Source organism: Lissotriton vulgaris, unplaced genomic scaffold (assembly GCF_964263255.1).
Source record: "Lissotriton vulgaris unplaced genomic scaffold, aLisVul1.2 SCAFFOLD_740, whole genome shotgun sequence".
Lineage (NCBI taxonomy): Eukaryota > Metazoa > Chordata > Amphibia > Caudata > Salamandridae > Lissotriton > Lissotriton vulgaris.
Window position 1 is genome coordinate 796075 of NW_028242705.1, and position 23462 is coordinate 819536.

At 47.3% G+C, this 23462-nt stretch overlaps 1 protein-coding gene across 1 annotated transcript in view; it reads right to left on the minus strand.

Annotated features, from left to right (window-relative positions):
* The window catches only part of ULK2 (unc-51 like autophagy activating kinase 2), a 480539-nt gene extending 457433 nt beyond the window's left edge, over nt 1-23106 (minus strand). Inside the window, exons 1-2 of the mRNA XM_086948387.1 lie at nt 23076-23106; nt 4597-4633 (exon numbers count right to left, since the gene is read on the minus strand). Of these exons, the coding sequence (XP_086804513.1) occupies nt 4597-4633; nt 23076-23105 (67 nt within the window). The 5' untranslated portion in view covers nt 23106. The remainder of the gene's footprint in view (nt 1-4596; nt 4634-23075) is intronic.
* Nucleotides 23107-23462: the final 356 nt, after the last annotated feature.

Below are 23462 nucleotides of genomic sequence, written 5' to 3' on the forward strand. Positions count from 1 at the left end.
TTTTCATGCCCTATTCTTTTTTTTACATTGCGGGAACTTGACCCGAATCGGGTATCAAAACACTCTACATAGCACCAGTTGCATTACATGAGGACACATTCATTTTTGTTAGGCACAGGGAGATTTTGTGATTTGCCCAGAATCACAAGATGTTCAGCTGTCATTGCCGAGACTCGAACCCAGTTCCCCAGAATCGAGGGCGAGAGCCCTAGCCGTTAGGCCAACTCTTCTCCCCAATTCTAATTGAAATTGAGTCTTGAAACCCATTTTAGGATTGCTAGTGTGTGTGGTGTGGCTGATCACTCCTGAGGCGGAAGCCGGGACTTGAAAGCTAATTCCTAGTTTTGCTGCTATCTGGATTTTAAAAAAGCGCGATTTTACACTGTGTTTTAATCTGCGTATTTTGCACTATAAGGGTTCGAACCTGAGCTATATCGTCCCATTTGGTCCCGCCATCTTTAGTGAGGAGCAGGAGCTGGGCGAGCAGACTAGTGCTCCACCCCTCCCGCCCCTGCTTGTACAAAAACCCCGTGTAAACGCATCACCAGATGATTGCTAGTGTGTGTGGTGTGGCTGATCAGTCCTGAGGCAGAAGCCGGGACTGGAAAGCTAATTTCTAATTTTGCTGCTATCTGGATTTTAAAAAAGCACAATTTTACACTGTGTTTTAATCTGCGTATTTTGCACTATAAGGGTTCGAACCTGAGCTATATCGCCCCATTTGGTCCCGTCATCTTTAGTGAGGAGCAGGAGCTGGGCGAGCAGACTAGTGCTCCGGCCCTCCCGCCCCTGCTTGTATAAAATGATGCCCAGGAAGCGAAGCGGACGGGCGGAGCGGGCACGCCGGCGGCGTGCCAAAGGCAAGCCCGTCTGCGCCGGACCCGCGCCCAGTGCCGGAACCTCTGGTAGGATGTTTCTAAAACCAATTAAGCAGTATTTCTATAACCGCAACACCTTGTGGGCGCTAGGGGGCAACATCAATACAACAGGCTGCGTTACCTTGGACATGGGGGAAGACCTGCCGACCAATCCTCATCATTGCGCCAACTGTAAGCAGGCTCTTCCCAACCTACGCTGGCAAACCCTAACATCTCCCACGGTTTCACACATAACTACCGAGAGGAAAGAGCACCCCACTGTGAAATGTCTGCTACTTAATGCCGGATCCATGGTGAAACACAGTATAGAACTGGCAGATCTTATTCAGGACTCTAAAGTCATGATAGCATTCATAACCGAATCCTGGACAGACGCAGCTTCTGGCCCAGACATTGTTAAAGCCACTCCCCCGGATTATGAGTGTTTTACTCAGAATAGAGAAAGGAAGAGAGGCGGAGGACTGGCTATCATCTATCACAAATCAGTCAGAGGGACCTTCCAGCCTGGCGTAACCGACCTAGACGAAGCGCTAGTTTTTAACTTTATACTTTCTGACCACCAAACCCTCAGAGGCTGTCTACTTCATAGGCCACCCGGGGCAAAAGCACCACTTCTTACGGCTCTGAGTAGTTTGCTAGAGAAAGCTGTATGCGCCAATACCTTCACACTATTAGGGGATTTTAATTTTCATCTTGAGAATGTCTCAGATCTAGACTCTCGGGATCCTTTAGAACTGTTACATGGGGTGGAGTTAAAACAAAGGATCTTTGGCCCGACTCATAGGGCAGGACACACCCTAGATGGGATATTTTCCAACCATCCCAACCTAGAAGTCACGGAAGTACAGCCGGTCTCCTGGTCGGATCACGCCGCAGTCAGACTTTAAAATTACTCTAGCCCCCGCTCCTAGACTAAGCAAGGTTAAAATTCTACCCAGAAAGTTCAGAAAATGGAAAAACATAGAAGGTGAGGCATTAGAGGGCTTACTGAGAACCTCAATGTTGCCCCCCCAGGAAATGTTGAGGAGGCGGCCACAGCCTACACGAGCTGGCTGGAGGCGGCATGTATGCAACTAGCGCCCTCAATAATCTATCATTCTACGCGCTCAAATCCTTCAGCCCCTTGGTTCTCAGAACAAATCAGGGACCACAAAGTTCTCTGTACAAAATTGGAAAGATCTTGGCGGAAAAACTACAGGGAGGCTGACAAAAAACTACTTAACGCAGAGCTGAGAGTGTACAAGGAGATGATCCGCATGGCGAAACATGCGTTTTTTACTAAACGCATTAAGGAAGCAAGTAATTCCCCAAAGGAATTATTTCTTACAGTGTCTTCCTTGGCAGCCCCTAAACCAGTGGAGATACCCCCAAGTCGTCAACTTTGTGAAGCCTTGGCCAAATTTTTTCTGGGAAAGGTAGAAAAGATTTTCTACTCCCTGGACAACCAAGACATGATTGATGCCTCAGAAACAAATGCCCTAGAAACATGCCCAGAGACAGACAGGAAAATGGAAAGATTACTTAACTTAACCCCAATTAGTGAGGAGAAGGTAGCTAACCGGTTACAGAGGATAAAATCAGGCTCCCCTCGTGACCCCTGCCCAGCCGCCATTGCTAAATTAGCTCCCTCTAACATTGCCTCAGGACTCACTCCACTGTTCAATGTCATGCTGAATAGCGGGGAATTTCCCTCACGATGGAAACAAGCCTCCATCTTGCCCCTTCTAAAAAAATCCAACCTAGACGGAACCGACTTGAACAACTACCGTCCCATCGCCAGGTTGCCTCTCCCAGCTAAAATCATGGAGGGCATATTAAACACACAGCTGAGTACCTTCCTGGGGACAGAAGAGCGTCTAGATCCATCCCAGCATGGATTTCAGGCGGGGCACAGCACAATATCGGCATTGATCAAGTCAGCCGAAGACATAAGAATGGTGATGGAAGCAGGTGGTAGAGCCGCCCTGATCCTGCTGGACTTGTCTGCGGCCCTCGATACGGTCCACCACAAATTATTGGTGGACCGACTGAGGGCCTGTGGGATCCAAGGAAAGGCACTTAAAATCTTGCAAGCCTTCCTATCTATCAGGACTCAGACGGTGGCCTTGGGGGACTTTGAATCGGATTCATTTGTGCTCCCCTGGAGAGTTCCACAGGGGTCCTCCCTGAGTCAGACTCTTTTTAACGTGTACGTCTCTACCCTAGCGCCAGTTATCAGATCCTTTGGCTTTAACCTTACATCCTACGCAGACGACACGCAGATTGTGGTGTCGCTGCTTCCGGGTGAAATGGAAAGCACAGCAGATAGGTTTAGAGGCTGCATGCGGGAGGTCAGCAACTGGATGGCAGGAAACTGTCTTAAGCTCAATTCAGCAAAAACGGAAGTGTTGCTGTTTGGGTCCAGAGATAACTTCTGGCCCCCTCGATGGTGGCCAGAGGAAATGGGCCCCCCCACTTCCCCGGTTGAGAAGGTCAAAAACCTGGGTGTACTGATGGACGATTCACTGTCCTTAAGGCCACAAATTAACGCACTGTCCTCAGCTACCCACTATGTGTTAAAAACTATTCGAAAAGTTCTGCCGTTTCTTGCGGATGAACATAGGAAGACAGTGGTAACAGGACTGGTGATGTCCCGACTAGATTACTGCAACAGCCTGCTGCTGAATGCCCAACAGGGGCTGTTAAACAAACTTCAAATCCTGCAGAATGCAGCAGCTCGTCTCATTACGGGCACACCCAAATTCGCCTCGGTAGCACAGGATTTAGTGAAGCTACACTGGCTACCAGTATTTAAAAGAATAGTCTTTAAAAACGCTCTGCGTGATCTTTAAGGCTCTGCATGGCCTAGGCCCCCAATGCATGACTATGCTCTTTCAATGGTACAAGCCTGTAAGATCTTTAAGATCAGCTGAGCAGGGGCTGGTTGTAGTCCCAAGAATTAGGAAAGCCCGTTGGGGAGGTAGGAGCTTCTCCCTGGGAGCCGCGAAGGCATGGAATGGGCTGCCGATGAGCCTCAGACAGATTCCAGATCTGCTGTCATTTAGGAGAGCCTTTAAGACATGGCTCTTTACACACTAACTCCTCAGCTCATGCATACTAGTGATCGCTCAGCGCCAGGACACCTTTGGGTAACAGTGCGCTTTAGAAATGTAAAAAATAAATAAAATAAATAAATAAAGAGTGGATTTTCTGACTCGGAAATTGGTTTTCAGGTATATCAAAAACTTTTTTGCAGTCACAAACCCTGTAATTTTGGGATCACATGATCTGGATCAAAAAATGGGTTTCTGCATCTGACCCTTTATATATATTTAAAATGAAAAATTATTTCTCATAGGATTAATTCATAATAATATGGTATTGATATGACTGAAGAAGCTCATGTTGCACAAAAATGTGGTGTTTGATACCCATATAAAATGTGAAACAAATTAGATGATCGAATAAAGACTGAAAAGCATTAAAAATATAACATTTTATACATGTCAGCACAGTTAATGTGAAATATTTGATAGTGATTTACTCGCAAAGCATATGCAGCACAGATCAACAGCAGATTAATCGTGGTGTGTGATCATATCCAATCTATAGCCACATTTATGCTAAGTCAAGAGCCTCAGGGAGAACTGTTCAGAATGTTGATTTAGCAACATTCGCTGCTTAGTGTCGCAAAAAAAAAAAAAACTAGCTGTAAGAGCACTGCATAAAAATCAATTACCTTGCAAGTAGTCTGCCAGATCTCCACCATTGCAATACTGTGAACAAAGAAAATGTAATTAGTTGACTTAACTAGACATGCAAAATATTAACCAGCTAAATACAGCTAACCCGTAATATTTGGCAGAAAAAGTCACGGTAAAAGCAAGTTGTGACACTGTAGTAACTGTTCCAGTCCCCAAAACGCCTCATCAATACTAGTAAAATAGGATTAATCCTGTCAACGTGTAGAAGTTTATTGTAACGTTTATTAAACTTTATATACAAGACCACCTTTTTGTGGACACTAAGAAAACCAGAAAAAGTCTTTCTCTACGTAGGGTGGACTATAAATGGTGGAATAATTTATAGTCTAAACTAGGACTTGTTTTAAACTAATATTCATAGCCCTGGGCATGAGAAAGTCTGGCCACTCAAACAGGAGTATAGGAAGAATTGAGGGGTCGAGGAAACAAGTCTGTCGCTGCTTTCAAAGGAGGACACGAAGTGAAGGAGCAACAGGGCGTTCTCTGGTTACTGATCAGCATCATATCTCACTAACACCAGCGCGACACCACCCCCTGACTGCAGAAACAGGCGGGAGAACTACGTGCTGCTTTGCTAGGTCCTGTCCAGTGTCAGGTCCGCGGTGTGGGTGTCTGAACCCAAAAAAACAAAACAATATGAAAACCAATATGATAAATAAGACTTGTGCAGATTAGTCACACACATTGCTAAACCAAGGTAGAAAGATGGGATCAGGCCGATATAGTACAGGACGCAGATGAAGGGGTCTTGCGGTTTGGTCCGCAAGGAGGCAGTAGCCCCTTAAAGTCATTTTGTACAGTTGTTCAGCCATAGCCATGAACACGTTTCATTACCTGCCTGTGGGAAAAAGAGAAGCTCTTCTGCAGGTCCTCAAAAGTACCCGAGGGTGATGTGGATTTAGCTGCATTGGCACATAAGGACGCAGCACACCTGGTTGGGCTATTGTATATGGCCCTGCGTCACACGTTAGACCTACTGGCGTGCCTGTCATGCTCCGCTGCCATGAAGGTAGGAAATAAAGCTTCTGAATATAGCGGAAAGGGTAGGTGGGAGTGAAGATAAGGAATGGGACAGCAGCATCAACAGATTTTTTATTTTATACATTGTGCCCCAGTGTCCCTTACCTACTCACTATAGATGCATGCCCCTCACTATCATTCTTTACTTTTGCCGACTTATAAGCGAGTAGCAAAGAGGAGAAACTGATGACGCTGAACACCATAGTCACCTAGGTGAAGTTATCTACAACAGGGCAGGATTTGTAGCCAGTGTCACAACATAACAGGACACAACAGGAGAGCTATTTGCTCTGATTATCTATGACGAAAACAACAAGGTGATATTAGGGATGCTTAGTTTAATCTCGGCTGCAAACAATTGCTTGGACGGTATAGCAGAGCATCGTTTTTCATCCAATGTGCCACTCTAGACAGAGACCTACCTAGTGCAAATCGGTCTTGGTCATGATCCAAAAGGAACAGGCCACTGGACCAGTGGAACCAAGCTCCATCTGACTGAAGAGGCCCAAATTGGCTGAAACAGGTCTTGGGATGTTTGTGTTCCGGTTCAGGGTACCTGGCTTGGCACTGCGGTCTGGAGATTTCCTATTAGAGTATGAACATTGTTGATATGCATATAGCTCAATCTGAGGTGGTGTGGTCAGTAAAACAAATAATAGAGTGTGATTTGGCCTGGAGATGAATTCAAGCATTCCATTAATCCCATTTTTGTAATCTTCCTTCTGACGCCCCAAGTGTGACAGGCATGCACATAAGTGGTCTAGTGCTTACTGGATCCAAGGCGCACCAAAGTGAAGATGTCCAAAAAGGCTGAAACCGGTCGTGGGTTGCTTGTATTCTGGTTTAGAGAGGAGAGGATGGGCAGTTCGGACTGGACTGCTTATATTGTAATAGACCAAGGCTGCTTTTAATATGGCCTTTATGCCCTTTGAATGTAGCTAGGTTATAATGTTGGCATCCTGTGTGTTTTCTTTCAGCCATCACAGACTTTTCACTAATTGGCGGACTTTCCTAGAGTACGTTATAGCTTATTATTGGTAAGGAATAGTTTTTGTTGTGTTATTGATTTGTTGTAGACATCTTTGGGTGTGAATAATACACTTGTGTGCGCTGATGGTGATGTACTTTAGTCAGGTATTTTGATCGCAGTAGCTGTTTGTGGGTTATTCTGGTCTTTTTCTTGGCACCGGTTCTTCCTGTGGTTCATCCTTTGAATTACTGTCTGGTAGTTGGCGTTTTTCTTTTCTACTTTCTGGCACCTTATGCTTGTGAACACTTCTGTACATTGAAGCATCATTTAAAGAAAATACTGCGTGCAATGAATATGTAAATCCCTTCGACCAAGATTAATGAATAGAGACCCTACTTATGAGTTCATAGGAATCTTGAAATGTTTAGGGAATTTTATGTGTATCTTATGATTTGTATCTTTTACCATTGTGTTGATGTTTGAATGTATTTGTTTGACAATTACTCAACCAAGCTGTGGCAGGGCTTGAGGGAGGGGTGTCAAACTTGCCGAATTACCGATTTTAGTATTTGTTTTAAAAATTGCAACTGTGTGCTGGGAATTAGTGGAGCTGTGTCTAATGTTCCGGGGGGGCATACTCTTTTAAAATATCGTCCTGTTAGGAGGCTAGCGGCTCTGACTCACCGCTTCACGCCTCGCTGTCGCACACGCCCTGAATAAAAGGGGGCAGATGACGCCAAAGTTAAGCCCGTCTCTGCCCGTCCGCGTCTGGATCGCGGACAGCGCCAGCCATGCTGCCCGTGAAGACTCAATAACGAATAGTTTCTTACCTGTCGGTGTAGTTTTGCAGCTTGAAGATCTTTCTGGATTCACTATGCTGTGCATATTCCGCAATCTGGTGGTTGGGTCCGGAATCGTAGTCTTTTCTCTCTTTTTTTTTTTTTGTAGCCCAGGTGGGCGTCGACGTGCCACCATTTGGTGTACCTTCGGTGACGTCGGCATGCTTCCGGCGGAAGCTACCACCCTTGGGCGCCATCTTCGGATTCTTTTTTCTGTCTCTTTTTCCTTTTCTGTGTTTGTAGTGAATCCATGGCTAGGTTTGTTAATCCTTTTTTTTTTTTTAATTCTTTTCACGTATCTTGTAAGCTTTAACTTTCTTTCTTTAAGTGTTTCCACCTTCTTTTCCAGCCTCATCTTTCTGGCGGAGGCGGGTGGGTTCGCTAGTGAATCCAGAAAGATCTTCAAGCTGCAAAACTACACCGACAGGTAAGAAACTATTCGTTTTGCAGCGTGAATCTTTCTGGATTCACTATGCTGTGCATAGATTTTGTCGCGGTTTCTGTTACTTTTGTGGCAGCTGGGTGGAAGATGAGCGTTGGCTGTTGAAAATATGTTGAAGCACTTTTTGTCCTACTTGTGCTTCCTTGTTCATTTGAACATCCACGCAATAGTGCTTAGTGAACGTGTGCACTGAAGCCTATGTTGCCGCCAGGCATATGTCCTGAATTGGTGTGTTGGCCAGAAAGGCAATTGTTGCTCCTTTCTTCCTAGTTGAGTGGGCCTGTGCCCCTCCTGTTAGTTCTTGGCCCGCTTGCTTGTGGCAGAACTGAATAGTTTGTGCGATCCATCGAGCTATGGTGTTTTTCGTCACTGGCTTACCCATGTAACTGTTTGCAAAGGATACGAAGAACTGTTTTGTCTTCCTGTGTCCTTTCGTTCTTTCCATGTAGTGCATCACTGCCCTTCTTGCGTCTAGAGTGTGGAGTGCTCTCTCAGCGCTTGTAGTGGGGTTTTAGAAGAAGCTAGGGATCTGAATACTTTGATTCATGTAAAATCTCGACACCACCTTCGGCATAAAGTGTGGGTCCGTTCTCATTACGACCCTGTCACTGTGTATCTGAATGTAGGGTTCCTGTAGTGTTAGAGCCTGCAGTTCGCTCACTCTTCGTAGTGATGTGATTGCTACCAGAAAGGCTGTTTTCATAGTCAGCATTTGCAGTGATGCTTTGTACATTGGTTTGAAAGGTGCTTTCATGAGTTCTGTCAGTACTACATTCAGGTTCCATGCCGGTGGTGGCATTCTTTTTGGTGGCGCTATTCTTTTAGCCCCTTCCAAGAATCTTTTCACGACCTGCGATGTGAAGAAACTTCTCCCTGTTTCTCCTCTTGTGTATGCCACAATCGCTGCCAGGTGTACCCTTAGCGAAGACGAGCTTAGTTTTGCCTTTATTAGGTGCGTGAGGTACCTCAGCACCGTAGATTCCCTTGTCATTTTTCTGTGCAGTTTTTTCTTTCGACACCATTGAGTGAATCTTTGCCATTTTGCCCCATAGCATTTGCGTGTGCTGGGCCTTCTTGCCTCTCGCAGCACTCTCAGGGTGCTCTCTGGTAGTTTTAGATGTGTGAACTCTAAGTCCTCAGGAGCCAGGCTGAGAGGTTGAGGCTCTCCGGCTCTGGGTGTAGCACTTCTCCGTTTTCCAAGGACAGTAGTTCTCTTCTTTTTGGGAACTTGTGGGGAGGCCCCTGCGCCATCTCCATTATCTGAGAGTACCAGGTCTGCCTGGCCCATTGCGGTGCCACCAGGATCAGGGTCATGGTGCTTGTCATGCATTTGTTCAGAACCCTGGGGATCAGCGGTATCGGGGGAAAAGCGTAGGCAAATGTCTTTGCCCAGCTTATCCATAAGGCATTCCCCTGTGATTGTGCTTCTGGTTGCCTGGATGCAAAGTATTGGCATTTTGCATTCCGGCGTGTTGCAAATAGGTCTATTGTCGGAGTGCACCATCTCCTGAATAGTTTCTTTGTCTCCTGCATATTGAGTTCCCACTCGTGGGATGCTGAAGTCTGCCTGCTGAGCCAGTCCGCTTCTACATTGTCCTTCCCTGGCAGGTGTATGGCTAGCAGGTCTATTTTGAGTGGTATTGCCCATCTCCAGATTTCCTGTGCCAAGTTCGACAGGGGAAATGATTGAGTTCCCCCTTGTTTGTTTATGTAAAACATTGTTGTGGTGTTGTCTGTTTGTATCAGCACCTTCTGGCTGTACAGGTGTCTCTGGAAGGCCTTGAGTGCCAGCAACACTGTTTTCAGCTCTAGGTAATTGATGTGCCTGACCGCATCTGTAGGTCTCCACAGGCCTCTCACTCTGAGCTTGTTCATATGTGCGCCCCACCCCTCTTGGGATGCATCTGTGGTAATGGTCACTGTTGGGTCAGGTGGTGTTAGAGGTTTCCCTACTGTTATCCGTTCCTTGGTCCACCACCTTATTTCTTCCTGCACCCGGTGCGTCACAACCACTAGATCCTCCCAACTTCCTGTAGCTTGTGACCATTGTTGTTGTAGCCACTTTTGGAGTGGTCTCATCTGTAGGCGTACATTGGGGACCAGGTGTATGCACGACGCCATTATCCCTAAGATCTTGCTCACTGTACTCACTGTCAGAGCTCGCCCCTTCAGGTAGTGACGTTTCTCCCTCAGTAGGCTGAGTGTCCTCTTTTCGCTGGGTGACACTCTGCATTGGATGGTGTTGATTTGAGCACCCAAGAAGATCTTCACCTGCTCCGGTTCCATTGAGCATTTTCCCCAGTGTATGGAGAAACCCAGGCCAGTTAGCGTTCTCGTGACTTGCTGTGTGTGATCCTTGCATGTCCTGTACGAGCTTGCCTTTACCAGCCAGTCGTCTAGGTAGAGGTACACGTGTATCCCCTCCCTTCGCAGATGCGCGGCTACTGCCACAAGGCATTTGGTGAACACCCTTGGTGCGGATTTTAGACCGAAGGCCAGGGTTGTAAACTGGTAGTGATCGTTGTTCACTGCGAACCTTAGCATGTGCTTGTGCTGCCTGTTCATTGGGATATGCAGGTACGCGTCCTTGAGGTCTATGGTGGACAAGAAGTCCCCGGCCTTTATCTGTGGGATGACTTCTTGCAGGGACGTCATCTTGAATTTTTGGGTCTTTACGTATTTGTTTAGGAACCGTAAGTCTAGGATGGGTCTTAGGCTTTCGTCCACTTTCGGTACCAGGAAGTAGTTGGAGTACACTCCTTTGTTCCGTTCCTTGAATGGGACTGTTTCGATGGCCTCTTTGAGGAGTAGTTCTTGAGCTTCCTTTTGGAGCAGTTGTAGCTCTGTTCCAGAGTGCTCTCTTCTCTTTGGCTTTCTGTTTGGTGGATTCTTTAGCAGCTCTATGCAGTATCGGAACTGCATGATGTTCAGTATCCACTTGTCTGTGGTGATTTTTCTCCACTCCTGGAGAAAAAATGTTAGCCTGCCTCCTACAGGAGTTACATGATCTTTTGTGTCCCGTCCGTGTATCCCTCTCCTCTTTGTTTCTCCGTGCTCTTCCCCCAGAGGGTTTGGGTGGTTGAGCACCTTTTCTCGTGAGCAGTCACTTAGAGGGGGGTTGTTCGCCGCCTCTTCTTCTTTGTCCTCGTCCATTTCCTCTTGAACCAAAGGACTGGCCCCTGTTCTGGTAGTTCCAGTTTTGTCTCTGTTGGCCCTGGTGACCTTGGTTGTTACTCTGTTGTCCCTGGTGGAACGTCTGGTGAGAATCTCCCCGCTGGCTTCCACCTCTGCCGTTTGGCCTCCGCGTAGGAGTGCCCCTTCTCATCCCCCTGAATTGCAGGGCTCCCATGGACCTTGCCGTCTCATTGTCCTTCTTCAGTTGTGTGAGCTTCTCATCAACTGGGGCTCCGAACAGCGTTTCACCATTGAAGGGTGTGTTCAGGATGTTATTCTGAACCTCCGCTTTAAAGCATGAGATCCTGAGCCAGGCTTGCCTTCTCTCTGAGATGCCTATAGCCATCAGTCTGCTGGATGTTTCAGCCCCATCCAAGGCTGTCTTCAGGCACGAGTTAGCAATGCTTTTCCCCTCTTCCACAAAGTGTGATGCCCTCTCACGGTATTGCTCCGGGAGGTGCTTGAGCAATTGCTCCATCTCATCCCAATGTTGGTATTGATGTCTATTTAGGAGGGCGTTCGAGTTCGCCATCCGCCAGTGCGTTGCGGCATTTCGCTCTATTTTCCTGCCCGTTAGGTCCATCCTCCTGCTTTCCTTGTCAGGTGGAGGGCCAGATGTTGTTGGGACGTTGGCCCTTCTTCTGGCCGTTGCAGCGATAATAGAGTCAGCTGTGACGGACCCCTTGATATAAGCTGGGTCCTGTGAGGAGAATTTGTATTTCTTTTCTGTCCTCGGCGTTACTGATCTACATGTAGCCGGGTCCTTGAAGGCTTCCTTCCCCTGATCTGTGATGCTTTTCAGCATGGGAAGGAATTGGCTTCTTGTCTGTGTGGGGAGCAATGTTTCCAGCAGGAAATCTGCTTTTGGCTTTTCCTCCTCTAGCTTCACCCCATAAGCTGCTGCTGCCTTCCTCACGACCTCGTTGTATGCCCCGATGTCGTCCGGTGGCAAAGGCCTCGACGGATATGTCTCCACCGCCTCCTCCGGGTTTTCGGCCTCGATGTCCTGCCATTCCTAGTCCTGGGCCGTCGAGGAACCCGAGCCGTAGCTTGACTGCTGGTCCCCGTAATCCTCTTCATTATAATAGAGGTCCTCTTCCTCTTCGTGCTCCGAGAACTCCGGAGTTTTTGGCGGATCTTCGACGTCGAACTCCTCCTGTTGTACCACCTCCGCGATGGACGTTGCCGGCCTCGAGGGGATCTTGTAAATTTTCATTTTTTATCGTCGAAGTCTTTCTTTCTCTGGAGGATGTTCTCCATCTCGGCCTCGAGCCTTCTTTTCTTTCTCAGCATCTCTGCGGCCTGGTCGTCGTCGAGCGATTCGGCTGCTCTTTTCGGCGGTGTCTTCGACGTCGAAGACCCTTTTTCGGGGGGTGCTTCGACGACCTCTGCTTTTCGCCGGTCTTCTGCCTCCGGGAGTCCTTGTCGAAGGATCCGCTGGGCTCTTTTTCAGAGGATGCAGCTTCGGCCGTCGAACTTTTCGGCGCCGGTGCTCCTTTCGAGGCTTTAGACTCTGCCTTTCGAGGGTCCGCCTCTGGTTTTCGAGGCCCTGAGGGGGTTTTCGGGGCCGTAGACTCTCCTACCTTATCAGGCGTTTTCTTATCGGTCTCTGCGACCGTGAAGTCCTCTGGACCTTCGGCGATGTTGTCCTCGTCATCGGTGGAGAGGCCCAGTTCGTAAAGCGTCGGGGCCTGGCCCTTGCCCTGCATCGTGCGATGAGCTATCCTCTGCTTCTCTCGAACTCGGAGTGTCTTCGGCTTGAAGACGGAGCAGGCGTTGCAGTCTCTGCTCTCGTGGTCGACAGGCAGGCAGAGGTTGCAGACCGGGTGTTGGTCCTTTGGCGCGAACTTGTGGTGGCAGTTTTTTCAGAATTTAAACGGAGTCTTGTACATCCCTGCGCTCAGGGGGCCCCATGTATGCGCATTCCTCCAAGGACGTCGAAGATCTCGAAGTTCTTCTCTTTCTTTGTCATCTCCTCTCTGATGGTCTTCTTCTCCTCAACTTTTCCGGTCTTCACCGTTGAATAGTAGTTGTATTTTCTCCTTTTTTTTCCTCCAAAACTTCTGGAGCTTCCTGCGACGATCCAGACCCAACGGCGGAAAAAAGAATCTGAAGATGGCGCCCAAGGGTGGTAGCTTCCGCCGGAAGCATGCCGACGCCACCGAAGGTACACCAAATGGTGGGACGTCGACGCCCACCTGGGCTACAAAAAAAAAAAAGAGAAAAAAAGACTACGATTCCGGACCCAACCACCAGATTGCGGAATATGCACAGCATAGCGAATGCTGGAAACTGCAATAGGCCTGCATGCCTGGTCCCAGGATTAGAAGGACATAAGGAAGGCAGTCTCTGTGAGTATTATTGCCAGACTTGTAACTTCAGGTTGGACGAGGTCAGTGAAGATAAAGACAGGCTTGGAGTTCATTCACCTGGGCTATACACGGACCCAGAGGCGCAACTAGAGCTAAATTTTGTGGGGGGCTAAGAAAAGTTTTTTTGGGGGGGGGGGGGGGGGCTGAACCTTTAATCAGTAGGCAGAGTGGAGCCGCAGGGGCTCTTAGAAGGGGTGAAACAACTGCAAGGCCTAATCAACATTCAAATGGTCTTTTAAAGACCTGTGAAACGTTCGGTGCGGCTGTGTGTGTGCCCGGGATCTGTCTCAGCCCGGGCTGCCACACACGACGGGGGGGCGGGGCTGAAGCCCGGTGAGTTCAATGGGTGTTACGCGCCTGCACGGACCCCAAAGAGAATGCCATTAAGGCATGCCTTATAAATTGTAGATCGCTGCCAAAACATGCAAGATGATATCTGGTTTAATTTAAAGACGAATGCCTGAGACATTATGTTCCTAACTGAAACCTGGCTGCGAGATAGCTCTAACCCATGGGTACTCACAAACTTTCTCTCGGGGGCCAAATTTACAGTGTGGTTTGTGTCCGAGGGCCGCACCGGTGGGGGCGGGGTTAGTGGGGGAGGGGGCGGAGCTAGAGCAACAAAAAAAACTGTGACCATGAGGTTTATCACAGATCCCTGCAGCGGACACCTTAGTCCACTGAGCCACCAGACCCGGCATACACACATCTCTCTCTCTCTCGTTCTTTCTCCTTCCCTCTCTCCCTCTCTTTCTCTTTCTCCCTCCCTCTCTCTCCCTCCCCCTCTCTCATCCTCCCTCTCTCGTTCACTCTGTCTCCCTCCCCCTCACTCTGTTTCCCTCTCCCTGTTTCCTTCTCCCTCCCCCTGTTTCCCTCTCCCTCCCCCTTTTTCTCTCTCTCATCCCCCTGTTTCCCTCTCTCTTTTCCTCTCCCTCACTCTGAGGTCTCCCTCTCGCTCCTTCCCTCTCTCCCCTCTGTCCCTCTCCCTCCTCCCCTTTCCCTCCTTCCCTCTGTCTCCCTCTCTCTCCTTCCCTCTCCCTCCTTCTCTGTCTCCCTCTCTCTCCTTCCCTCTCCCTCCTTCCCTCTGTCACCCTCTCTCTACTTCCCTCTCCCTCACTCTGAGGTCTGTCTCCCTCCCTCCCTCCCTCTGCCTCCCTCTGCCTCCCTCCCTGCCTCCTCTGCCTCCCTGCCTCCTCTGCCTCCTTCCCTCCTCTGCCTCCTTCCCTCCTCTGCCTCCTTCCCTCCTCTGCCTCCCTCCCTCCTCTGCCTCCCTCCTTCCCTCTGCCTCCCTCCTTCCCTCTGCCTGCCTCCCTCCCTCCTCCCCTCCGTCTCTCTCTCTCTCCTTTCCTCTGTCTCCCTCTCTCTCCTTCCCTCTCCCTCACTCTGAGGTCTGCCTCCCTCCCCCTCCCTTCTGCCTCCTTCCCTCTGTCTCTCTCCTTTCCTTCCCTCTGTCATCCTCACTCACTCTGAGGTCTCCCTCACCTCCTCTCCCTCTGCGCCCGTGCTGAGACACACACACACACAGTTGCTGCAGGCAGAAGTGCTGGAAAGCAGGGAAAAAAAAAACGATGGATTCGGGCCCAGATCTTTTGACTGGGGGAATGTGTGACATTGATCCACATTCGGTCCATCACTTGTTGTTTTTGCAATTGCCGCCCTAAGTGCGCTGGGGATGCCCAGACGTGGGTCCCAGGCACTCCACACCACTTGGAGTCAAGCTAGCCGGGCTGATGAGAGGTGTTACCTCGAAACCGGTCCGGTCCTCGGATGCTTGATTCCGTTCTGGGAAGGACATGGCTTTTGTAGTTCGGACTGGACTGTTCCCATGGGGCAACAGGGTCAGAGCTGATTTGCATATCGCCATTCTCTAACCCAGGGTGGTGTGGAGTGCAAAAAAACGATGGATTCGGGCCCAGATCTTTTGACTGGGGGAATGTGTGACATTGATCCACATTCGGTCCATCACTTGTTGTTTTTGCAATTGCCGCCCTAAGTGCGCTGGGGATGCCCAGACGTGGGTCCCAGGCACTCCACACCACTTGGAGTCAAGCTAGCCGGGCTGATGAGAGGTGTTACCTCGAAACCGGTCCGGTCCTCGGATGCTTGATTCCGTTCTGGGAAGGACATGGCTTTTGTAGTTCGGACTGGACTGTTCCCATGGGGCAACAGGGTCAGAGCTGATTTGCATATCGCCATTCTCTAACCCAGGGTGGTGTGGAGTGCAAAAAAACGATGGATTCGGGCCCAGATCTTTTGACTGGGGGAATGTGTGACATTGATCCACATTCGGTCCATCACTTGTTGTTTTTGCAATTGCCGCCCTAAGTGCGCTGGGGATGCCCAGACGTGGGTCCCAGGCACTCCACACCACTTGGAGTCAAGCTAGCCGGGCTGATGAGAGGTGTTACCTCGAAACCGGTCCGGTCCTCGGATGCTTGATTCCGTTCTGGGAAGGACATGGCTTTTGTAGTTCGGACTGGACTGTTCCCATGGGGCAACAGGGTCAGAGCTGATTTGCATATCGCCATTCTCTAACCCAGGGTGGTGTGGAGTGCAAAAAAACGATGGATTCGGGCCCAGATCTTTTGACTGGGGGAATGTGTGACATTGATCCACATTCGGTCCATCACTTGTTGTTTTTGCAATTGCCGCCCTAAGTGCGCTGGGGATGCCCAGACGTGGGTCCCAGGCACTCCACACCACTTGGAGTCAAGCTAGCCGGGCTGATGAGAGGTGTTACCTCGAAACCGGTCCGGTCCTCGGATGCTTGATTCCGTTCTGGGAAGGACATGGCTTTTGTAGTTCGGACTGGACTGTTCCCATGGGGCAACAGGGTCAGAGCTGATTTGCATATCGCCATTCTCTAACCCAGGGTGGTGTGGAGTGCAAAAAGACGATGGATTCGGGCCCAGATCTTTTGACTGGGGGAATGTGTGACATTGATCCACATTCGATCCATCACTTGTTGTTTTTGGGAAAGCAGGGACAGACACAAGACGTGAGAAAGTCGTGCATTATTTGTAGGAGAGGGTAGAAGTACTGGAAAAACCAAAAGTTTCATGCAGTGAACGCAGAGGTGTATAAAAGTACTGAGCGCTGTGTGGTTAAGGCAGATGGCGTGGGACGGTCATGCAGTTTGTGAGGTGAAGCCGGGAGTTTTGAATGACTCCTACATCATTTCAGGAAGCAGCAGAGGGTGCATGAAAGCACGGGTGCTGTGGGTGACAGTCGAGGTACTGTCAAGCGATACTTTCTCTGAGACGAAGACAGAAGAAAAGAGCAAGTCTTAGGTATTGTGATGTATACATTGAGCTTTCAGGAGTTTTGCGAATAGAACACGTTTCCAAAGACAACATAATACCTATTGCTTTTATTTTAAAGAATCAAAGTAAACCCGCTGTTCTGTGAGTGTCATGGAAGCTGCTTCAGAGGCAAACAAATGTGTACACAGAAATAGTTGCATGTGCAGTTGGACTAGGTTTGATGCCTTATTTATGAGGCTGTCACAAGGGAAGCTCCTGTACATTAATCTGCATTACAGGTTCCGGTTAATGCGCTGCTACTGTGTGCTTCTGACGTCATGCTTCTGTCTCTTGCGAAGCATTTAGTGCGTGATCCGAATTGTTTGCATTATGGAAAGCCACTGGGCTCATTTTACCCGCTACTGACTGACCACTTTCCCAGCCGGCACACACAGCAGTCAGTACCCTGGTAGTCACTGAGGGCTGTGCTAATATCTAGGTGCCGAACAAATGTGTTTTTCAGCATGAATTCTTTCAGAAATATGCAAGTTGGCATGTGCTGAAAATGGCATGGAGGCGAATCTAGAAGGGTCCTCGCCTCCCCTTCAGGGTGTGCTGTAGCCCTGCTGGGTCACACCTCGTCTATCGCACGTGCCAAACCCCACATCGAAGGGGTGCAGTTCGTCATGTGATGAGTTGTCTTCCGGAGGCTTTATATTAGTTTTTGTGCTGCTGTGTAAGATACTTCTGTTCAGGACCACACTGATTAGATTACAATAGCACAATTATATATGTGCAGATAAACACACACACACACACACGCACACACACCACCAAGCATTTCACAGGTCTTTAAAAGACCATTCGCGTGTTAATGAGGCTTTGTTCACCTCTTAGCGCCCCTGGAGCCCCACTCTGACTATGACAGGAATCGCCCGGCCCCCACAGAGCTGCTGTCTGAGTCTCGCTGCCGCAGGGGTGTTTCCTGACACACTTAAAAAAAAAATGTAAAACACAGGCGATGTCTGCAAGGTTCGCGGGCCGCCAGGGAAGGCTTGCCGGGCCGCTGGCGGCCCGCGGGCCGTACCATGAGTACCCCTGCTCTAACCCATGTATAGCACTAGCTACTCCAGCAGGCTATAGGATTTCCACGGTAAATCGGGCAGAAAATAGGGCTGGTGGGGGCCTTGCAATTATTACAAGAGACTATTGGCAGATTACATTCAAGGGAATTGAGAACCTGGGGCAAATTGAGGCTATGTCTTACTGTGTTAGACCCGCTAAAGTTTCTCCGATGGCAGGATTATTGGTCTACAGACCCCATAATATCCTCGGAGCCCAGTTATTGAAACTTTATGACATCATTGCTGGGTTATCATTGAAATATACCAACCTGACAGTTCTTGGAGACTTTAATGCCCATATGGATGATTCCAACTGCTCTTTAGCGACGCAGTTGGAAGATTCCCTAAAAGGATTAAATCTGGCACAGAAGGTAACAGCACCTACACAAATGGAAGGCCATATGCTAGATTTAATCTTCACTAATGATCAAACATTACAGGTGGAGGTCCCGCTTCCTATAACTTGGTCGGATCATTGTGTGGTACCTTTTAGCATTTGCAGGCCTCACCGCAAAGACCTGGCTAGTACTTTCCACGAGGTCAGGAGAAACTGGAGTAGGGTCTCTACTGACTCTATGGCTTTCCTATCACAGTCTACCTCCCCCGTGCTTACTGGAGATCCTAGCCATGATGCACTGATTTTTAATCAGTGGGTCACCAAAGCATTGGATATCAAAGCCCCAATGAAAAATAGGAAGTGTACCCGGAATAAACCCTCTGCGCCTTGGTTTATGGATGAGCTCCGAGTGGAGAAGAGTTTGTGCAAAAGGTTGGAGCGAGTTTGGCGCAAACACTACGAGCCGGTGGATAAGTGCATTTATAAAACAGCGCAAAAAAAATGTCATGCTTTACAACGTAAGTCCATTAAAACTTTTTTTGCCAATCAAATTAGCTCCTCAAACAAATCAGTGAAATAATTTTTTTTAATTGCTCAGGGATTCATGAAACCGGTAGTATTGAAAAGTACTATTCCGTCTAGCCATCTAGCCACCTTCTTTATGACAAAAATTCAGGATATTTATTCCTCCTTTTCACCCCCGAGACCATCAGACCCTCCATCTCAGACATCGTCGGTGACTCGCACGTGGGAAGAGTTCCGTCCTTTAGTTTGATTCAGCGGTGGGGGAGCTCAATAAGTTAAAATCAGGCTCTCCTATGGATATATGACCGGCCAGATTTTTCAAACTTTTTGCACCCTGGTTTCTCCCGCTACTGCTTGAAATCTGGAATTCATCGCTGACAACAGGGGTCTTTCCAGATAGTTCGAAAAATGCATTTGTTCAGACTATTTTAAAAAAGGCTATTGCTGATCCTTTGGAGCTTAAACATTTTAGACCAATTTCTCTTCTTCCTTCTCCAGCAAAAATCTTAGAAAAGGAAGTATAGAAACAACTTAAGGATTTTCTAGAATCGAACCATCTTTTCCACGACTCCTAATCCGGCTTTAGACCCGGGTATAGTACGGAAACAGCTCTGCTGGAAGTAGCAGAGACTATTCGGGAAACTGTTGATCAAGGAAGGTGTGCGATGCTGGTGCTGCTGGACTTGTCCCCAACTTTTGATACCTTGTTGCACAGGATCCTTTTAAACAGACTTAAGGATCTTGGGGTGTCAGGCACGGTCTGGGCCTGGTTTCGTTCATTTTTAGAGGAACGTAAGCAGCAAGTGGTTCTCCAAAGTGTGGGTTCCACAGGGCTCAGCTCTGAGCCCATCTCTTTTTAATGTGTACCTCACTCCTTTGGCAGCAGTAATTGAGAAATTTGGGGTGAAGGTCGTCTGATACGCGGATGATACACAACTAGTGTTCTCCTTTAAAGATAATAGTGAGATGACCTTTGTTAATTTCAAGGAATGTCTTCGGAATATTTCCTCATGGATGTCAGAGAACTGTTTGAGATTGAACACAGAAAAGACAGAGGTTCTCTTCTTTAATCAATCCACCACTCCAGGGTCAGTGCTCTGGCGGCCAGGTGAGCTAAACCCTCCGCCTCTTCCAGTTATTTCTGCCAGAAATTTGGGCTTCAAGTTTGACACACAATTGTCCAGCAAAGTTCAAATTGCCCATGTGTCGGGCAATGTTTCTGGAAGATGAAGGCTCTGCGGAGCTTTCTCCACTATCATCCCATGGAATTTAGAAAGACTGTGGTGCATGCATTGGTTACCTCCCAACTGGATTACGTGAACAGTCTGTATATGGGACTTCCGGAGTATTTACTAGGAAGACTGCAGACTGTTCAAAACGCAGCAGCAAGGCTTGTGCGTAATGTCCCAATGTGACACAACATAACTCCTCATGGGACGGGGCATAGTGAGAAATAAAAATAAAAGTTAGGGACTGCAGTGTGGTACCGAAAAACTGTCAATAGCCGAGATAAATTCAAGCATTCTATCCATCACTTTCACATTCTCATTATCTATGAGACACTTGGGGACCCCTTCGGTTCTAATATAACACCCCACCTACACAATGTTATGAAAGCTTCCCCCTTTCTCATTTTCTGCTGACGGTGGTTTCCTTATTGATTCTCGAACACCGAACACACACCAACAGAACATTTTTAGAATTTTAAGAATTTTTAGAATGTCACACTTTTCAGCAGTGTTTCTCTTCAACCAAAATCTGCAAAAGTCTGCCCAGAACGCCGAACAGATTACCAGGAGTTTGATATACTTTGTGTTTTCATACTTTCAGAGTGAAAGTCTACATTTTTATTTTACGAGTTTTCCTGCAAAAAAAATTATAATTTAAAATCCACCCATGTTAACATATTTTGCAAAATTGAGGGATTCTGCATTTGGCTGCAAAGGACAAAACAATTCGGTGCCAAGATGCAGGGGTCTGTGGTGGAGCAGACGTCTAACTGGAAATGCTCCTTATAATGAGGCGGTAAACATCTTGGGCCAAATTGTTCTAAAAGAGTAGAGCAAAATACAAGTCCATCTTTTTGAAACTGGAGCAGTGCAAGTATTAGTAGATAGATAGATAGATAGATAGATAGATAGATAGATAGATAGATAGATAGATAGATAGATAGATAGATAGATAGATAGATAGATAGATAGATAGATAGATAGATAGATAGATAGATAGATAGATAGATAGATAGATAGATAGATAGATAGATAGATAGATAGATATAGATAGATAGAGAGATAGATAGATAGATAGATAGATGGATAGATAGATCTTTAGCCACACCTACCTCCCAGTCAAAAGATAATTAATGCAGCTCTCAGCTGTAATACATGCTCCTTGCTAGTGGTTTTGTATAAGGACTGACTAACTTACTTCGCCTTAAGGAAAAGGTGACCATTGCTCCCACGTTTAAGAGTATGCCTGTTTATATCGGCACACGACTAAAGTAAAACAACTCCATAAATAAGGAGAGTAGCTGCTTCCACTAATTCTCAGCTAGTCTAATTTGGTTTGCTACATCTGGCAACCAACTAAAACTAGGAACTGACCAGTTAAGCATGAAGTCATGATAAAGGCATTAGGAAATGTTCGTGTTGGTGGTTTTTACTGTACTTGTTTGTGAGACACTGCTGCAAAGGGCACTGTCTTGACACTGCATTTCCAGCGTTATCCTATATGGACAGCAAGCTATGTGATGTGGCCTTGAAATGCCTCACATGCCTTCAGCTATCGCCAATACTGGACTTTATTACATCATTGCTTAGCTGAAGATACCACTTTTGTCTAATTCTGCTGGCCCAGATGATCATCAAATAAAGATATATTTAAAACTCAAATCACAGTTATTAACAAAGGGCAGAGATTGAAGCAAATTAGAGAACCTATAAACCACTAGGCCATTTACAAAAATTATTGCATGATCCAGAGTGCGAAGCTCCATTGCCATTACCCAAAGTCTTGGAGAATAGTTCAGTTAAATAGCTCCAGCTAAATCATGCACATTTAGGAGCATTTCTTGAAGTGAGCTGTTCTCATATCTCAATTAGTAGCCCCACTCTGAATTTCCTGGTAAATTGCACCCATTTTATTAATGTTTTTGGAACACTGAGCACTCTGCAAGAAGGATCTTCTACTCACTGGCAGTAGGTAAGCACAAAAATTCAGAGAGAAAATTGTGCCAGTGGTGTGACTTGGCTTTGAAAACTAAAGCATGAGCTAAGCCAACAAATCAGGGGCGTCTTCTCCATGTGGGCAGAGGAGCCTCACCCCACTGTTTTCTCACCGGGCGAGAAGCAGAAACATAAAATGGTATTATGAATACCATTTTATCTTATAATCCCATTTTATGTTTCTGCTTCTCGCCCTGTGAGAAAGCAGAACGGTTTGGTTGGGGGCGGGCAGTCCTGCTCTAGGGCAGGGAACGAGTGTCTTGCCCACTCTGAGGGCGCTGACTGTGTGGTCGACCAAAACAGTCATACGCACTCTCCCTTTTCTCTATGTTGCAGCCAACATAGAGAAAATGGTCTCCCCATAGACGCCTGTGTGGTCGGCGTCCCAACCAAGCAAAACGCTGCCACTGCAGCGTTGTGATTGGCTTAGGGGAGGGGAGGGAGGCTGCCTGCTCCTGTGAAGAGCAGAGACGACTCCGGACCCGGCCGGGGAAAGTAAGTTAACTTTTATTTTTTATTTTTAAATTAAACACCCACCTCCCCCATCATGACCTCCTCCCAGCGGGCCTCCCCACCCCAATCCGCGACTGCAACAAACACTTCAGAGATAAAACATGCAACAGAAGCGAAGATGCAAATGCATAAAAAGAGTTAATCAGTCAATTACAAGTATTATTCCTCGAATATGCACTCATTTTTTTAACTAACTTAACCAAAACATTTCAATAGTATTTGTTATATTAATGGCAGAGCCAGATATTTGGTGGGAAGCACCATTTATTTTTCTATACCTACAGAGAGGGCAGAGACAATCACTTGGAAGAGTTTCCCTGAACCCCGACCTTTAAGTTAACCCCATCCACTTTTAAAAAGGTGATTTGAATTGGAGGGTGACAACTGCAAGATATCATCACCTTTTTTGCAAGGATAGGTGCATGGAAGATGGGTAAATGAAGCACCAAGGGCTATCATCCCTCCAGGGAAGGCTTCATTATTAGCACTTCATGTGGCAACATTTTGAGACTGCTTTAGGGAACACAAATTACTAGCAAACCCTCTTATTCAGTGCGGAAAATACAAAATAGATTTCATAATGGAACCCAGAAAACATTGTCAAGCAACTTCATAAGCAAACAGATTCATTTCATATAGAAACATTTATTGTAAATGTGTAAATTTGCATACCTCCATCACAAGGAAAACAGAGTTGGGCATTTCCTGAAAAGAGAAATATAAAAAAGGACACAAGTTGGAAAAAATGACTTTTTCGGTATTAAAATATACTTTGGCTTCACACTTCAGGAAGCTATTTATTTCCAACTGTGGCAGAGAGATGGAAACTTTAAGGATGTCATATTAAGTTCAGCGACCAAGACTCTTTTGAACCTCCCCAGCCTATACATTCTAGGAGACATCACTATCTAGTTCAACAAGATGAATCTAACTACAACACCACCCATCAATCCTACCTTGAGGCCTTCAATATCCCACAAACTGTATATGGCACAAATCACTCCTCTGGACACACTGGGCATTCTAGTTTCCCCCTGGTGCATGCCACAGTAACTGACA